Genomic DNA, 18,611 nt, shown 5'->3' on the forward strand with positions numbered 1-18,611 from the left:
AGCCTCTACATGGTGTAGCTCATAGTTTTTCTTACCCCTAATATGTTTCTGTGATATGATTTTTTTAACATTATTTTGGGTGTGTGTGTGCACACATCACAATATGTACATGTAGAGATCAAAGGACAAAATTATGAGATGGTTCTCCCCTTCCACCATGGTGGGCCCAGGAATTGAATTCAGGATGTTAGGCTTGGTAACAATTGCCTTTACCCACTGAACCATCTCTCCAGCCCTTAAAATATCTTAAAAGGGAGCTATTTCTTAGTACTAGTAAGTTTTGGACAATAATTCTCTGGATTGTTCTTTACTATTTTAAAAAAGTCTTTTTCATGTGTGTTTTTTTTAAGTATATTTAAATTACAAATGATTTCCCATTTACTATTCTTTTGGTTCAAAGTATAATGTCTTAACTCCTCTATTGAGGTTAATTTTCTAAGTGTCTAGATTAGAAACTTGAGATTTTTTTTCTCTAATCAGAAGCCATAATTTTTTTCCCATTTAAATATTTCTGTTACATGGGTGTTACATTTGTGGTGGGAGACCAGAGCAGATACACAGTATATAAAAACTTTATGTTCTGGATACCAAGGAGATGGCAAAGCACTTGCTGCTCAGGCTTGAGGACCTGAGTTTTGAATCTCCAGGACCCACTTATGAGTCTAGATGTGATAGCATGTCTGTAATCCCAGTGCTTCTATAGCAAGAGGGAGACAGAGGCAGAAGCTTGCAGGCCAGTTGGCTTAGCACAGGCAATAGCACACACCAAGTAGACCTATCTCAGATAGACAGCAAGGACAGACACCCAGTGTTATCTTCTGACCACTTCACATGGAATACGCACACAAAGAGAACACACAGGCCATTTTTTTTGTTTTTGTTTTTGTTTTTGTTTTTGTTTTTGTTTTTGTTTTGTTTTGTTTTGCTTTGCTTTGTTTTAGCTCTATGTTTTAAGGAATTGTAGTCTTTGTTTTTCAAGGCAGGGTTTCTCTGTGTAGCCTTGGCTGTCCTAGGACTTGCTCAGTAGACCAGGCTGGTCTTGGAACTCACAGAGATCTGTCTGCTTCTGCCTCTCAACTGCTGGGATTAAAGGTGTACACCACCACCATCTGGCTTAAGGACTTGTATTCTTATTATTCAGTGAAATATTCTGCAAAATATTCATTGATGATCTGTACTTGTTTAAAAACTGAATCTTGTCCCAATATTATTCAAATTATGTATTATTAGTCATTAAGTTACTTCCACATACAGAGACATTTTTGTTCTCTTTTATTATAGGGAACAGCGTGCCATTGATCTCTATAAGCAGTTAAAGCACAGACCTACAGGTAAGACACTTTGATCACAATATTTAAAGGCATTTTAGAACACTCCCTAACTTAACAGAGTAAGTGAATTTTAATTTTTTTTTAAACTTCAGAGTAAGATCAGCTTTTGGTATTGTTATTGCAACATTTGTGTTGTAATAACTTTAAATTTAGAAGAATTTAATAGACTAGAAAGGAATGTAATAAGGATATTAAAGTAGAAAAATTTTTAAAGTGAAGTGAAAATAGAGAAAAAAGAAACTCAAAAAAGAAAAAAGAAACAAGAACACGAGAAGCTGAATTTAGACTCCTAGCACTCACATAAAAGCCACACATAGCAGCACTCCCTGTGATCCCAGCAGTTCTAGGAATGTGGGGAAAGATGGATTCCGGTGACTCCGCAGCCAGTCTAGCTGAAACAGCAAGCTTCAGGTTCAGTAAGGTACCCTAGCTCAATAAGTAAGGTGTAGAGAGCTGTCAAGGAATATACCTGAAGGTGACCTCCGGCCTTCATACATACATCTCTTCCCCTAACAAAAAGGAAGAAACAGCCAAAAAATGTGTAAAAGGGCTAGGGGAAATTACTGCTTAAGTAGAGATGTTGGAAAGAATTCAGCACAATGGATTCTGGGTGAAATAAGAGAAGAAACTCATAGTCTCTTCAGAAGCAATTGTCTTGAAAAGCCATGCCTTCACCACCACAGGTCATTGCTCATAGGCCTTTGGGCCATATGAACATCTGCCAAATTCAGAGCATTGTCTGCTGGGAGTGATGCTGGTTGGAAACCAGAAGCTTTGAATTCTAAATTGGACTTTTTACACTGACCAAATATCTCCAACACTTCTCCCTGTTTCTCTTTCCCTTTTGTGCAAAACAAGTCAAAACCTAGCCTTCTAACTCAGTAAGCTTTGGCAGTATATTTGACAGAGTGCTTATGAAATGCTTTGAAAACAATAAAGTAGTGTGTGTGTGTGTGTGTGTGTGTGTGTGTGTGTATTGCAAAACACTTTTTTTTAGTTAAAATATATTTATTTTGAATGATTACGTAAGTAATAAGAGGGATATCTCTGCTCCTGAATAGATATTGTATTTTAATGTTTTATATAGCTTATATAAACTTTTCAAGTTTTATATCTGAAAATTTATGAACATATAGCTACATATACAACTTTATACATTATTTACACCTTCTTTTAAAAAGCCAGCATGCTCTCAAGCACTGTTTAAAAAAATTTTGAGATTTTATTTTTAATTTTTGTGTGTGGGCGTTTTGCCTGTATGTCAGTACACTCATACAGAGGCCAGAAGAGGGCATTGGATAGGACCTGGGGTTCCAGGTGACCATGTGGGTGTTCTGAACCTCTGGAAGAGCAGTCAGTTCTCTTAACTGCTGAGCCATCTCTCCAGCCCAATATGCTGGTTTTTGTTGCAGTAGAATTTATTCAATTTATTGCCATAAATACATGTCAGACAGAACTTAACTTTATTGGTAGTCAGGTTATTTAGTTGTGGTCTCCTGCAGGAAGTAAAATCTGAAAACAGTAGAAACTAATTTTCTTTGTCCTTTTCTGTCAAAAGCTGAAGTTCTGATATTTTTACTATTAAAAGAGCTAGTTTTATGGGAAACGTCTTGGGTTTGGTTTGTGGAATTTATGAAGGACTACTGTTTGAAGAAAAGTGTTTTTGGAGCCTTGTATCTGCATGGGTGAGGGTATGGGGGAGGCAGAGAGAGAGACAGACAGATTCTGGGAATGAAACTGGGCTGTGGAAGAAGTTTCTGGAATGATTTTTATTATTTTTAATTTTTTTAATATTTAACTTTATTTTATGTGCATGTGGTATGAAGGTGCCAGATTCACTGGAAATGGAATCAGACAGTTGTGAGCTGCCTGTGGGTGCTGGGAATTGAACCTGGGTCCTCTGGAAGAGCAGATAGTACTCTGAACTACTGAGCCATGTCTCTAGCCCTGGAATGATTTTTAAAAGGAAGAGTTTTTTTTTCTTTCTTCTCTTGTGGTACTGGGGATCCAATATATATATACCTTGTATATGCTTGGCAGGCACTAGTTCTACCTCTGTGCTCCAATCCCACAGCCTTTCAAACCTCTTTTGAAACTCTTTCCATAGTTTTCTTTTTGGGAGTAATACAGAAAAACATTAAGTGAGAAAAGTTAGTGCAGTTATTTGCAAGTATTAGCAGTAGTAGTGTTTTTGCTTTCAAGGTTCTTTCCCAGGAAAATACTAGGGTGAAACATCAGCACTTTTTTTGCTCTTGTAAGTTTAGATTGCCATAATCTAAAACTTAATAACTAATGCTAGTAGTTTTGAAAACTGAGATGCACTTATAAAGTATAGAACTCAGTGTAACCAACAGCCATCTCATTTGAGGACATCTGCCAGATGCCAGCTGGCGTTATGGGAAATTTCTGGGTGTCCACTGATCCCTTTTCAGTTTGGTTTAAGTCAGCTTTTTTTCAGATGCAGTTTTTGTGAGCTGTAAACAGATGGATTAGCATGAAATTCCAAGCAACCTGGTTGAGGCCTGACTGCCCCACTGTTCTAAGTAAGCAGTGTTAGTCATGTAAGAAAGCTAGTCTTCTGACCAAAGGTTGTGTCTGTGTCTGAATTTGGATTAGTACAGGTTAAAGATCAACCAGGCTATTCATCTCAAACACGGTCAACTTAAGTTTCTAAAGATTAAACAGATACAACCATGCATAAATTTACTTTTTAGGAAATATTTATGTCTGTGGGTAAGGGTATATGCTACATGTGTAAGGGTACCCACAGAGGCCAGAAGAAGGCATTAGATTCTCCTGGAAATGGAGTTATAGACGTTTGTGAGCCAGCATCTAACATGGGTATAAATCTGGTCTTCTAGAAGAGCAACAAGGTTTTTTGACAACTATACCCGCCCCATAATGTTACTTTTTGTGTAGTTATCATTGAACTATACCTCCAATTCCTTAGACTTTATTTATAGATTTTTGTTGTTGTTGTTGTTGGCTTTTTGTTTGTTTGTTTGTTTTTTGTTTTTTGAAACAGGGTTTTTCTGTGTTGCTTTGGAGCCACTCCTGGAACTAGCTCTTATAGACCAGGCTGGCCTTGAACTTACAGAGATCTGCCTGACTCTGCCTCCCGAGTTCTGGGAGTAAAGGTGTGTGCCACCAACACCTAGTGATAATTTAATTTTTTTAATTTAAGTTTTAATTTAAATGGTGTTTTAATAAACATTTGATGGGGAGATGTGAACAGTCTAGTCATACTAGATAGGACAACAACTAATTAGGCAGACTAATGATGTGACCCAAGCCTTGTTTGGTGAATCTGAGTTTCATTAGGATTACTTCCACACGCTTCAGTGACTACACTTCTGAAGAAAACCTCTCTTCCTTTTCTCTGTCTCTCTGCAACTGATAACCTTTTTTAGATCCTTCCAGAGGGATAAGGCTTCCTAAGCCCAGCACCCCTGCCCCCAATCAGCAGCCATTAGCTGCTTATGAATCTTTGGGGAGGATTGAAGGATAAATTATGGGAAGGTCTCAGGAGCCCCTTTCTATACCATGACAGACCCTTAGTCTTCTGTAGGTGATTACAGCTTCTGAGACCTCCTCAAAGCAATAGCAGTATCACACCTCAAGAGCAGCATTCCAATAACAAATGGAGATGTTTTTTAGACTACTTGCAGCTTTTAAGAGTTTTTAAAGAACTTTCTGTTATGAAGTTGCTGTGTTCTGCAAAAAGAAGTTATAAAGGTACTAACTGAAGCCTTTCCTAGATCACTCCTACAGTGACAGCACAGAGATGGTGAAGATCATTGTGCACACTGTGCAGAGTCAAGACCGTGTTCTCAAGGAGCTGTTTGGTCACCTGAGGTAGAAAATTGCTTTATTTCCTCCTAAATGCCTATGTATTTGTGTTCATTTAAAGTATAATAATAGTTTGGTCAGTATCTTCAAAAACATAGCCATTTATAGGTCCTGAGTATATATGCATTACTTTTAATTTTTATTTATTTATTTATTATGTATACAATATTCTGTCTGCTTGTATGCCTGCAGGCCAGAAGAGGGCACCAGACATCATTACAGATGGTTGTGAGCCACCATGTGGTTGCTGGGAATTGAACTCAGGAACTTTGGAAGAGCAGGCAGTGCTCTTAACCACTGAGCCATCTCTCCAGCCCCTATGCATTACTTTTTACCTTATTTATGTGCATGGGTATTTTGCTTGCATGTTTGTCCCAAGTGTGTGAGGTTAGAAGAGGACTTCTAATCTGGAACTGGAGCTACAGATTGTTCAAATTGCCATTTGAACGCTGGGAATTGAACTCAGGCCCTCTGGTAGAGCAGCTAGTGCCCTTAACTGCTGAGCTATCTCTCAAGCCCTATATTCATTGTGTTTGAGATCAGTCATAAGTATGATGCTGGTTGTGGTCCTTTTCCTCTGGCTTGGGGGAGTATGTTGCACAGTCTTGAGGGATATGACAAGTATCTGACACTGACTTCTTCTCTCCAGCAAGTTGTTGGGCTGTAAGCAGAAGATTATTGATCTACTCCCCAAGGTGGAAATTGCCCTCAGTAACATCAAAGAAGCTGACAATACTGTCATGTTTATGCAGGGAAAGAGGCAGAAAGAAATATGGCACCTCCTTAAAATTGCCTGTGTAAGTAATTATTAGTGAATGTAATACTGAATTGCTGTTACTTTATGCCAAAGGAGTTTCTTTTGCTTTGAGCTATGTCCTTTGAGTGTTTATACTTTACATTGGGTGCACATGTTCCTTGTTTGGTGTCTGAGTGATTATATAGTTAGGACTTGTAGGTGAACTTTTCTGTCCCACTAGCTAGTTCCCAAATAACCATATAGAAACTTACTATTAATTATAAATGCTTGGTGAATGGCTCAGGCTTGTTACTAACTAGTTCTTTTATTTTAAATTAACCCTTATTTCTTATCAACACTCTGTCACATGGCGGTACCTTTTTTAACGTGTCAAATTTATCTTCTCTGCATCTCCTCTCAACTCCTGAGATGACTCCTTCTCTCTTCTTCTTCATGCTCTTTTTTTGTCTTCAAGTCCTGCCTAATATCTGCCTGTCCAGCTATTGGCCAGTCAGCTTTTTATTAACCAATGAGAGTAATACATATTTACAGCATACAGAGATTTTCCACAGCAAGGACTTGTGTATTCTCATTCTCCTTTCCAGTCCTGGTAGTACTGGTGGTATGTGTGTGATTTTGTTTCTTTAGAGACAAGAGCTCACTCTAGTTTAGGCTGGGAGCTGGACTGTACCTTACTGCAATTTTCCTGCCTCCCAAGTGCCAGGATTATAAGTGTGAACCACAGTATCTAGTTCAATCCCTCTTTTATAGTTCTCCCTGGCCTGGATTGCTATGGTTGCTTGCCCAACTCTTCTTGGAGTAAATGCATCTGACTTGTTCATAAGTCATCCCTTGTTCAGCTGTTCCCTTCCTCCAAGCCAAAACTGGATTAGAGAAATTAGATTCATTCACTTTTAGTCAAGTGTTAGATACACTCGTTTAAGTCAATGAAGAAAAGGGCCAGTTATTAGTGATGAGAATAGTTTTGTTTACAAATAGTTGTGCATATAAATAATGATTGTATTATAAGTCTTAAGAGTATGTTTTTTTTTTTAAATGGTATGAATCAAGAGGTGCTTGCCTGCAATTTATTATGTGTGTGTTGTTCTTTTTTTTTTTTCCTTCAGACACAGAGTTCTGCCCGCTCTCTTGTAGGATCCAGTCTAGAAGGCACAGTAACCCCTCCAGCATCAGCATGGCTTCCCCATATGTTACCAGAACGTGACCGTCCTCTGACATGTGTGGTAACTCCTCGCGATGGGTGGGTTCACTTTGTAACAACAGATAATTGTACTTCAGAGTGGGGTAGGAGCAAGACAGTAGAGCATGGTGGTTAGTAATGCCTTCTGACCAGGGGTCAGTTTTGACCAACTCAGCATTTAACAGTGCTAAGTAATTTATTTATTTTTTTAATGTTCATATATTTTCACCTTAAAATGAGGCTGTCTTATAGGATTGATATGAAAATTCAGTTAGACAATGTATGTAAAATGCTTGGGAAATAAATTTCAGTAAGTGTTACTAATAACTATTAGCTCAATTAAAGCTCAAAGTCATTTTCTTTACCCAAACCATACGCTTTTCTTAACCATTTATCTCTATCAGAAATTATGCCTTTTTGCAGTTTTCATTTTTTTTGGTACTTGAGTTCTTTTAATAAAGTAGTGATACCTACTTTATTTTATAACTTAGTATTTCTTAAATCTTATATTTTCAATGCTTTAAATCATTTTGCAAATAAGAACTCAGATTTGCAGCCCTGCATTGTCTTTAGTTCCTACTCTTCTGCTAAAAGCTGAATGACTGTCCATCTCTGTTATTTTCTCAGCATAAGGTGTGCCGTGTTCAAGTGGCTCTTTGCTAGCTTGTGTATTGTCGCTTTTCTCACAACTAATGGAGGCCTCCACAGCACCAAGCATTTCCCGGAAGTCTGCCCATAATTAGTTTTGCAGAAGTGCACCCATGTTACATCTCTGCTCAGGAGGTCATGCAGTTGCATATTCTGTACTCTGGTTTTTGAAAGAAAAAGCACATGACAGGAAGGCAAGCTGATATCAGGTATTTTATTGTTTAAAGAAAGCAAGTTCCAGTGTATATCTTGGGGTCAACATATATGCGGCCCACTATGAATGCATATACCAGTATAACAGAGGTTGTGACTTGTAGACTTCAGGAAATACTCTATTAGAACTGAAGGAAGTAAAATTTAGCACATCCTAACCTTCGTTTTCATTAAAGGCATTTAGGCTTGGTAAGGATGCTAATTCCAAATATCAGCTCTGTAGGTAGCTTCCAATTTGTGTGTGTAGTTGTTTGAAACAGTGTAATGTGTTTAAAAATACATTTTCTGATAAAGGAAAGCTGATCTTAATTACCAGGGATTAGGAAATTGTTGACATGAAATTTTCTCTCTGTTGATAATAACGGAATCAATGTGTAGTTCTAAGCTGACAGTGACTATTAACCATGGCCTACAGTGTAGAGCAGAGGGACTGTGCGTTGGTGAAGGATGGTGACAGGACATGTGGAAGAGGGAAGTCTGAGGGGAGAAACTGGGATCAGGGCCTCCTGATTTCTCCTGCTCTTCTCAGCAGTTGGCTTGCTTTTTTCCATTGCTACTGTCTGTGATTCCAATCAGTTTTTCTCTTTCCTGGATTTCTGGAGGCCAGAAATTCCACCCCCCCCACTTTGTCTGTGTGTGAAGTGAACATGCTGGTGTTTTACTGTTTGTAAAAGGAAAAAGAAATCATCCAGAAACAAAATAGAACAAGTGCTATTTTGTTTGTCTGAACGGAGGGGCTCTTTCCCCCAACCTGTTATTTCTTCAGGGAGTGGTGAAGAGTTACCAGTGCCACCTGTCTCAAAAGGAAACCTGTTTAGAGTTACAGTGGCCTTACTAGGGTAGGCAGAAGCGGTGGCTTAGATGAAGTGGGATGTTGTGTCTGAGTGGGAGGGATGAAGAAACTGAAGATGGCAGCAGTCAGCTTTGCTGGGGTGCTGGGTTGCAGAAAGTGGTCATCTTGATCTAGAAGACCAGAACATAGGCAACACTCAGGTGTTTTTTTTTTTTTTTTGCTGAACTTGAAATAGTTTTGCTCTTTCATCCATCAGAGAAACGTTAACACAAATGATAGAAGAAAATCTGAACTGTCTTGGCCATTTAAATACTATTATTCGTGAAGCAAATGAGGAGCAAAGCAGTGGCATGTCGGTAAGTTTTGTATGATTATGGGTGTGTAACATATTAGATATGTTGGATACAAAAGGTTTAGTTTTCCATATTGGCCATGTCTGGCATTTGGGATATATGTAAGGTATAGAACTCAGAGGAAAAAACATTTGAGAAATATTTTGAACCTTTTGTTATGCAGGGACATTTATCCTGGCTTCATCGCTGTTGCTGTGATAAATTGACCTTACAAAAAGCCATTTTAGTGTGGTTTATTCACCTTAAAATTACAGGCTACATACTACTCCATAGAGAAGTCGAAGCAGGAACTCGAAATAGCTAGACATAATGTCTACAGTCAAGAGCAGAGAGAAACAAACTTCTACATTCCTGAGAGTACTCAGCTCACGTTTTTTAATATTTATACAGTACAGGGCCCAGCCCTTGACATGGTGCTGCCCACTTTTTAGGCACATCTTTTAACGGAATCAAGACAGTCCCACATATATATGCACATGCCAGCCTGGTCCTAACGGTCATTGGGAGTGTCTTCCCAGGTGATTCTAGGTTGTGCCAAATCCACAAAACTAACCATCTGATATGTAGCATTGTATCATCAGTGAACATCAACTGTAGCAGTTTTGGTCAGATTTTCTTTGCAATGTGACTACTGAGTGGAATGGATGTACCTTTTACTCTATAATTATTGTATTTGATGCATATAAGATCAGTTATGCTAATACTTAATAAAAATGGTTGTATCAAGATGTAATTGCTGTGAACTAGTTTTGCTAAAGCCAGGAAAAGCTACTCTAAAATTTTAGCAAATTCACCACTGCAGTGAGTCTTGATGCCAATCCTTTCCACTTACGAATAAATAGTTTACTCAGATTTTTGAGAGCTTTGAAATATTTTTGAGATTACTGTAACTTTTATAATTCTTAACTTTTTAAATTTTGATTCTAAAATGTCCAAATATTAAAACAACTTTAAAAAGTGAACTTTGCATCCAGACAGCTTCTAATTGTCATTTTCATGCCTGTTTTTAGAGTCTTGATTGGAGTTGGTTAACAGAATGACTTGCCATTTGTTCACTGTCCTCAAGCCTATGACAGTTGTTCTGCGCATGTTCGACATTCACCTTTGTCCCCTGAAGCTGTTCCTCACACACCAGTCAGCAGAGGAAACTATGAATGACTTTACAAGCACAGTATCTTGATTCTTTTATAATGATTGTGACCTCTGAACAGATAGAATTTTATTACAAACTAGGGAAGTTAATTATTTTTAACATTGCCGCTATCTAGGGAGATTATTAGTGACCTGCTTATCTTTAAAATTGACAAAATACTACTTGTTTAACTGATTTTATATATATCAGGGTTTCTCTGTGTAACAGCTCTGACTGTCCTGGGTCTTGCTTTGTAGACCAGGCTGGCTTCAAACTCACAGAGAGCCACCTGCTTCTGTCTCTTGAGTACTGAGATAAAGGCTTGCACCATGACTGCCAAGTCCAGTGTTCATTTTAAGTAAAAGTTGTCTACCCATGTTTCTATGGAAGAGATTGCCCACAAGTAAAATTGTTTCCTGAAAACTAGCCTGTGTCCTTGTGTTGCTCTTAGGAAGTGCTCTACCTGGCTTCATAAGGGCATTAGATGAATTCTATCTCTAACCACACATGTAATAGTGTCCTTGTCTTACATAAGGGACTGCATGTATGTGCCTTTGATATCAACTGACCATAATGAATTGTATTATGTTCTGTATGTATATGTATTTAAGGTGTACATTAATAATATGAAAGAGGAGATGCCTGTTAATTTATAATGTATTTGAAGGTTGTATGTTTTTGCATTTGTAAAAAAGGGTCACTTGTTTAAACAATCTTTTGTGTTTTATCAAACAAGTTTTGAAAGGTTTGCATTCCTTTATCTGTAATTATACTCTCAAAATCCAAGAAGTTCTGGAAACAAGGTTTTCCTAAGCTTGGTAACAAAATTCATTTGCTTCTGGATCTATTCTGACTTGACACTGAATCTGTTTATCCCATTTTGTGTGAATGTTCATTTATTTTGCTACATAAATATTAATGTGTTTGATTACTGGGGGTGCTGCCACAAACTCTTTTGAGGGTTAATGTAGTATGGTATATGCACTGAATTACCTTTCTAAAATCTGAAAATTTCATAATTCTGAAACTAATCTAGACTTAGGGGTTTCAGATAAAAGATTGTGGTTTTCTGCCTTTTGTTAAATAATTTAGAAGGTGTTATTTTGTTTAAAAATGTGAAATGCTTTTATATCCTAGTTTTTCACTTTGCATATTAAATGATTTTAAAATTGTTTTTTGAATCTCATTTCTAAAAAGCAGACTATAGTACCACAGGCTAGTACAGACTGAAACTGTAAAAGGGTATGTGATAGGATAAGAACACAAATGAGTATTTTGTGTGTGTGCACATGCACATGTGTGTGGAAGCCAGAGTTGTGCACTTCAGGAAAACTGCCCCAGTTGTAGAGAGAGTCTGCCATTGGCCTGGAGATTATCAATTAAACCAGGCAGAGTGGGCTGTGAGCCACAGTGTTCTTCTTGTCTTTGCTGCCCATTGCTGTAATTACAGGTGCCTACCACCATGTTGCAGAATATTTGTTTACACTGTGAAGATATCTTTGCCAAGGCGCCTTCTAATCAGTTTAATAAAGAGCTGAATGGCCAATAGCTACGCAGGAAAAGATTAGGCAGGACTTCTGAAGATAGAACTCTGGGAAGAAGAAATGCAGTTGCCAGCCAGCATGGAGAGAAAACGGTAGGTGCTATAAGGAGGAGAGGTAATGCCACATGGCTGAACATATATTAAAAGTTGGGTTAATTTATATGATAAGAGCTAGCTGAGACAAGCCTAAGCTAAAGACTAAGCTTTTATAATCAATAATAAGTCTCTTGTCGTTATTTGGGAACTGGCTTGCAGGGCAGAGAAAGACTCATTACATACGTGCCCAAACTCCAGGCACATATTTCCACATAGGGCCTGAAAATCTGAAGGAAAAAAAAAGGAAGAGGAAGAAGGAGGGAAAAAAAAAAGACACGACTTCTTAAGTGTCCCAGTGCTTGTGGTTTACATAGGCTAAGTAGAAACAGTATGGGTTCAGTAAATTCCTCAAGCTTGGGCAGGTAAATGCTGTTCCTTGCTTGTAACATGGGCATAAGGCTCTCATAGACCTAAATGGGACTGAGCTAGCCGTCAGCACAGAGCTCCACAATGGGTTTTAGGCTTGGCTTACGTGGTCAGAGAAGGCTACAGGTGTGCAGTAAAGAGGTCCAGGCTGGAAAAACCTCTAAATAGGTAACAGTAAAAAACTGGGTATGGACAGTCATAGAAAAAAATAGTTTATAAAAATAATAAAGTAAAATTTTAAAGAAAGTAAAGTAATATAAAAATATCACATAAGGATGAAAAATTCACAGGGTGTCTGGATCCTGTATGGTATTTTGTTGACTTTGAATTTTTTTAAATGCTAATATACAAAAAAATAATAGCTGCTAAGAGACATTAGATTATGGAAATTGCTAAATTAAACCAACCTATGTCTTAACTTTAAAATGGAAGTAAAAAATATGTTTGCATTATGAGAGGAGTTATGCTTTTGTTTCCACAGGAAACAAAAAGTTAATGGTTCTCTTCAAAATTAATAAAGTTCAGATTTGATTGGGGGAGACCTGAAAATCTTGGCTACAGATATAAAGAAAAAAACAAGAAGACTACAGGCCAGGTAACATATGCTGATCCCTCTACTATGGGAACAACTCTGAGACTGGATGAGACATGATAGATTTTGTTGGCTACAGAGTCCTTATGACAGTTTGCTTATGCAGTCAAAACAGACTTATAAAGATGACCGATGCATTTTACCTGCTCAAACATCAAACAAAAAATCTTTAACTGACTTGTGCACACCACACATTCCATACTTGTGTTAATGCAGATACGTATGCTACCTTTAAAAGTTTCTCTGATTTCTGAGATAGGGACTGGCACCAATAAAGGTAAGTAGCCCAGGTGACCTACCCTCTCAGAATCTCTGTTCTTGCAATTTTCTCAAAATTCTGCATCCGGAACAACTTCAAAGCTGCTAGCTGAGCTGGTCCAGCCTCACAGACTATTCAGCCAAGACTTCAGATAAGCTCTATACTTTTGCATCACATAAAGACTAAACAAAATTAATACAGTTATCTCTTCCAGGACTTGATCATTATTTCCGTTTTAAGAATAAGACACCCATATTCCAAAGAGGTAGAGTGAGTGGCTTTTGGTTGTTAGGTGGATTATGGATGTTTATCATTATTTAAGGGGGATAGCTACAAATTGTTACTGATCATGGTGAAGGGAGAAAACTAAGCAAGGGAGGTTAGAATCAAGGATCTCATTCTGAAAAGAAAAAGGGGAGATAGGAATGATAGGATAGAGCAGATTATTGCATATACTTTTAAGTTAAAATGCAACTATTAATCTCAAATACTTTACATTGGTCGGGATTTTTATATATCGATACAAATTTGAGGTTATTTTTGTTAGAAAATATACCATATATGTTTCTATTGTTAAGATATTATAAACTGATACAAATTTAGATTAATTTTATGTTTCTACCTTTAAGGTATTGTACCTATGCAGCACATTTATCAATGTAATGTATATTTCTAGTCTTTGAAAGTTGCTATTACAAACTATTTAGGAAAATTAAGAAATACAGGTTAGTAGGAGTCATCGAACAATCAGATTTGTGGCCATGTTAGATATATTTTCAAGGTCAAACATATATTTTAGTTAGACAGATGGTATTCAAACACTTCAGAGACCCAGAGAATATGGAGCATTTAATGTTTTAATAACCTAAGGCCTTTTATGACAGTAAGACACATCTCCTTGAAGTACCATTCCACAAAAAAGGGTGATGGGCATCAAAGAACCTTCATATGGAGTTTGCTTTTCTTGTGGCAAAGTTAGTCACTGGGCAAGAAACTGCTCTTGCCTTGATTGCTGACAGTATAATGTCCAAATTGGGCAAGCAGGACACAAAAGAAGGCAACTGCCAAACTGCCAAGACAAGGTAGCACAAGTATTTCCTGCTTCACAAAAAGCCTGTCAGATATTCTAGGTTTGTAGGCCGAAGTTGGATGCCCTGAAGTTGCAGAAGAAGCTTGAGTGGTAGTCTAGGCAGCCAGCTATTTCTGACATTTCTGTAGTTTTAGATGTTGCTTGTTCTGCATCTCTTGTGTACTCAGATAATATTACATCCATGTCAGGTCTTTGATGGGGTTGAAGACTAAATAGTTATAGTTTTACAGTTTTCTTTGTTACCAAACTGAGAAAAAATTACATATGAGATGTAAAGTTTATAAGGTTTAAAACATAAAAACTTGTTTATCTTTTTTTATCTTACTTTTAAGGACTAAAAAGATATTTTTATGATAGTAATAAGTTGTGATTAAAAAGTGGTTTAGGTATAAAACTTTGAATTCATCAAGATAGGATAGGTTATTTTCTACGAAATTGCCAAATACAAACGGACTGGACATTGTAAATGTACGTCTTACCTGATAATGTGCTTATTATATATAATTTTACCGTGTGCTTGCAATGTATGTGCTTTGCCAATTGAGCTATTTCCCCAGCCTTCCTTGTACTTTCTTCTGTAATTAGATAGACTTACTGGAAGGTAACTTCCTTACTATAATGTTTTTCCCTAAGAGGTACTGGTACTACTCTCTATGTCTAAAAACATTAAGATCTTATCATTTAAACTGATGACATAGTTTTCCCATCCCCATTTTATTAATGCTATCATTTTCCTATTTATCCAAGTCTGAAAGCTTGGAGTTGTCTTTTATCTTTTGGTTTTTAGACAAGGTCTCACTATTAACTTAGCCTAGTCCAAACTTGCCCTTGCCTCAGTTTTCAAAGTCATGTATGTACATGGCTATCTTCTGTCTCTTAAATTATCAGGTTTCATTTTTTTTTTAAGATGGTAATTCTATGCCTGTCAACTGAATAACAGGGAAACTCTGGATTCAGTAGCTCTGGATATTCTTAATAGTAAAAATTTATTGGTTATTTCTTTCTCAAAAGATATTAACCTACATGGAAGGGTCAGAAGTATTTTGGTTTTATTTCTGCTTTCTTAGAACAGCAATAACTATCTTACTGCACAGACCTGGCAGGCCTGAAACTCACAGTGCAGACCAGGCTACCTTCATACTTTAGTAATATCCTTTCTCTGTCTCCCAAGAGCTTGGATTACTGGAGTGTGCCACCTCACCTGGCTGACTTGAAAGTTAATACAGGCAATTCAGTAAAGACATTTACCTAGGAGTCTAAATATGTAATTATTATTCGTTTTTTTTTCCAGAAATCATGTATTTTTTAAGTATCAAAATTATCAGTTGACTGGGCAATGCTGGCACATGCCTTTAAACCTAGTACTGGGTGAATACAGAATTTTCTGTCCTGCCTGGTCTCTCAGCCATTCAGTCCCAAAGAAACACACAGAGGCTTGTATTAATTGTAAATGGTTTGACCTATTGCTCAGGCTTATTACTAACTATCTCTTACAACTTAAATTAACCTACAGTTCTTATCTATGTTTAGCCACATGGCTTAGTACCTTTTCTCAGTGCAACATTCTCATTTTGCTTCCTCCGCACCTGGCTGGTAACTGACTCTGCTTTCCTCTTCCAAGAATTCTCTTGATCTGGACGCCCCGCCTATAATTCCTGCATGGTTACTGACCAATCAGCATTTTATTAAATTAATACAAGTGACAATTAATACATGTACAAGAGCATTATCCCACAGCAACCAGAGATCAGACTGGCATACAGAGGGAGTTCCAGTGAGTTCCAGGACAGGCTCCAAAGTTATACAGAGAAACCCTGTCTCCAAAAACCAAAATAAATAAATTTAATTAATAGAAATTGTTAGTTCGTTAGTATAAGTATTTGCCATAGGTCCATTTCGATGGGGCATGAATGGAGTGCTGATAGTACCATAACATTTGCCTCTGCTCTTTACCCATTTGTTTCCCAGCTTCCTGTCTTCACTCTCAGCCAAACTGCTTTCTGGTATTCTCCTGCACCGGAGTTCAGAAATCCTTCCAACCGTCTCAAACTTGTCCAGTTGTCTCATTTCTGCTTTTAGTAAAATGGGATGTCTGTATTTTCCACGTGTTCATATATCTCTAAATTCTATCCTTTTCCTCTTTTTTGTTTTGTTTTGTAATGTACGCACATGGTGGGTTTTCCCCCCTACACTTTATATTATTATTATTATTGTGTCTGTTGGTGTGTGATGTAGAGCAAGGAGTTTATGTGTGGAGATCAGACAACAACTTCATGAGGTCAGTTCTCCATTTTTCACTTCCATGTAAGATCGAGGGATGGCATCAGGCATGTCCACAAACTCCATTATCCACTGAGCCATCTCACCAGATCCACGTGGTGTGGAATTTTAAAACCTGAAGTGAGAAAAATGTCTCAGGGAGCTGGATAGATGGCTCAGGTTTAAGAGTGGTGGTGGCGGCGCACGCCTTTAAACCCAGCACTCGGGACGCAGAGGCAGGCAGATCACTGTTAGAGACCAACCTGGTCTACAGAGCGAGTTCCTGGACAGGCTCCAAAGCTACACAGAGAAACCCTACCTTGACAAAAAACAAAAAACAAAACAAAACAAACAAACAAAAAAAGCAAGCACGCGTTGATCTTCCAGAGGACCCTGGTTTAATTCCCAGCACCCATGTGGCAGGTCACAGCAGTCTGTAACTGCAGTTCCTGGGGATCTGATGCTCTCTTTTGACTGCTGAGAGCACTAGGCACACATGTGGTGACATGCGTGCAGGCTAAACACCCATAGCTATAAAAATAGTCTCTTTGCCATCCAGTTCTTCTATCAGCAGAAAAACATGTCCCAGACTTCCTAAATCTGGTTCTAGCCTAGCCTACCATACAACTTTCCACCTCGCTGGCACTCACTGTTCATTTTGACCTCCTGACAAGGCAATCCTGACCCCCACATTCAGCATAGATCATTCTGTTCCTGTTTCCGGGTGGCTTCAGAAAGCACTCTGGTGTAGCGTTCTAGCACAAAATAGTCAACCCGAGCTTGAATGATTAACACAGATTGGAATAGCTTCTCCACTGAACTCAAACCCCTCGTTCCTTGAGACTGGTCTGGTAGTTTCCTTAGTGTAGGATGTGTACCTGAAGAACGTGGGTACCTTGCCCGTTAGACTAGGTACAGACCACAAAAGCATGAAGAGATGGCCTTTACACTGAGGAGCTGAGTCTTCCGCATTGGAGCGCCCGGACAAGCCCCTGTCCCGGGGTCGACCACCATGCGAATAGGGCTAGGAAGAGCCGCGCTGTGTGCTCCTAAGCCAATTTTGTCCCGCCCGCTCACCGTCTCCCGAGTCGCGGGCGGGGGTTGCGTCGCGTGCGTCCCCGCGCAGCCGCAGTGCCGGGAAGGTGGGCGGGGCCGGCTGTTGGCAGCAGTTGGCGGGGCCGGGAGGCGGCTGCACGTGCGGGCGGGGGCGATGCGTCACTGACCGGTGAGGCGCGGCTGAGGGGTCGCGGTTCTCCTGGTGCCCGGGGCCAAGGCGGTCCCCAGTCGGAGCCTTCTGCTAGGGAAGCCGGGGAAAGGGTGTCACGACGTGCACCGAGCCGGGGCCGCGGGCGCGGGGGTTGGCGAGGGGAGCGTGGGGCCGGAGCGCGGGGCTTCCCGCCTCAGCCCGCGACCGTCCGCGGTCTCTTCCCGGGGTGGGCACTGAGGGTCCTCTCCTTGCCCTGCCCAGAAGGAACGAGGATGAATATGACTCAAGCCCGTGTGCTGGTGGCCGCGGCGGTGGGGCTGGTGGTGGTCCTCCTCTACGCCTCCATCCACAAGATCGACGAGGGGCACCTAGCCGTGTACTACAGGTGAGCGCCCTGCGGGGCAGCGCAGCTTCCCGAGAGGAGACCGGGTTCGAGGGTCACCGTGGGATCTGGCAAGGTGCTCCCTCCGCGGCGGCTGGCGAGCGCTTCCACCCCTAGGAAGCGCTTTCCTCCCAGCTGTTGGTAGTAACCTTTGGCCGGGCACCTTTCAGGAGGCGGCCAGGTTAGTGCCAAGTTCGTTTTGGACAGAGGTGGGGACTCCTGAGGAGGGAAGGGAGTAGTCCCTGCCACCAAGATGACTAATTCCAACTCGTAATAGTCCGAATAGGTGTTTCGTCTGCTGTCGATGGTTTTCGGGATCTCGCTAAGTTTTTTTCCCTTCTTCATTAAAAACCTCCCAGGATCTGGTTATGGCTCCCAAAGTCTTAATGACCATAACAGTGCTATGTCCTAAAGAGACAAATATCTCCTTTCTCACTTTTTCCAAGCCAAGGTGAGGAAGAGTGTGGGCCATATTGCCGTCTGGTTGATTTGGCATAGCTTTTCTTCGATATAAAAATTACCTCCAGCTCCTTTTGGTATAGACTGATAAGAGAAGCCAGT

The 18,611-nt window shown here is 39.5% G+C and overlaps 2 protein-coding genes across 3 annotated transcripts in view; both read left to right on the plus strand.

The window, feature by feature from the left end:
* Nucleotides 1-11,428, plus strand: part of Chuk (component of inhibitor of nuclear factor kappa B kinase complex) — a 36,759-nt gene extending 25,331 nt beyond the window's left edge. The window contains exons 16-21 of the mRNA XM_048439185.3: nucleotides 1,282-1,331; nucleotides 5,090-5,186; nucleotides 5,830-5,977; nucleotides 7,044-7,177; nucleotides 9,028-9,127; nucleotides 10,135-11,428. Of these exons, the coding sequence (XP_048295142.2) occupies nucleotides 1,282-1,331; nucleotides 5,090-5,186; nucleotides 5,830-5,977; nucleotides 7,044-7,177; nucleotides 9,028-9,127; nucleotides 10,135-10,164 (559 nt within the window). The 3' untranslated portion in view covers nucleotides 10,165-11,428. The remainder of the gene's footprint in view (nucleotides 1-1,281; nucleotides 1,332-5,089; nucleotides 5,187-5,829; nucleotides 5,978-7,043; nucleotides 7,178-9,027; nucleotides 9,128-10,134) is intronic.
* Nucleotides 11,429-17,583: 6,155 nt separating this feature from the next.
* Nucleotides 17,584-18,611, plus strand: part of Erlin1 (ER lipid raft associated 1) — a 46,850-nt gene continuing 45,822 nt past the window's right edge. Inside the window, exons 1-2 of one of the 2 annotated variants that reach the window (XM_048439188.3) lie at nucleotides 17,584-17,686; nucleotides 17,930-18,053. In XM_048439188.3, coding sequence (XP_048295145.1) covers nucleotides 17,941-18,053 — 113 coding nt within the window. In that variant the 5' untranslated portion in view covers nucleotides 17,584-17,686; nucleotides 17,930-17,940. Of the gene's footprint in view, nucleotides 17,687-17,717; nucleotides 18,054-18,611 lie in introns of those variants that run through there. The other variant, XM_048439187.3, reaches the window with a different exon arrangement.

Source organism: Myodes glareolus, chromosome 7, assembly GCF_982192425.1.
Source record: "Myodes glareolus chromosome 7, mMyoGla1.1, whole genome shotgun sequence".
NCBI lineage: Eukaryota > Metazoa > Chordata > Mammalia > Rodentia > Cricetidae > Myodes > Myodes glareolus.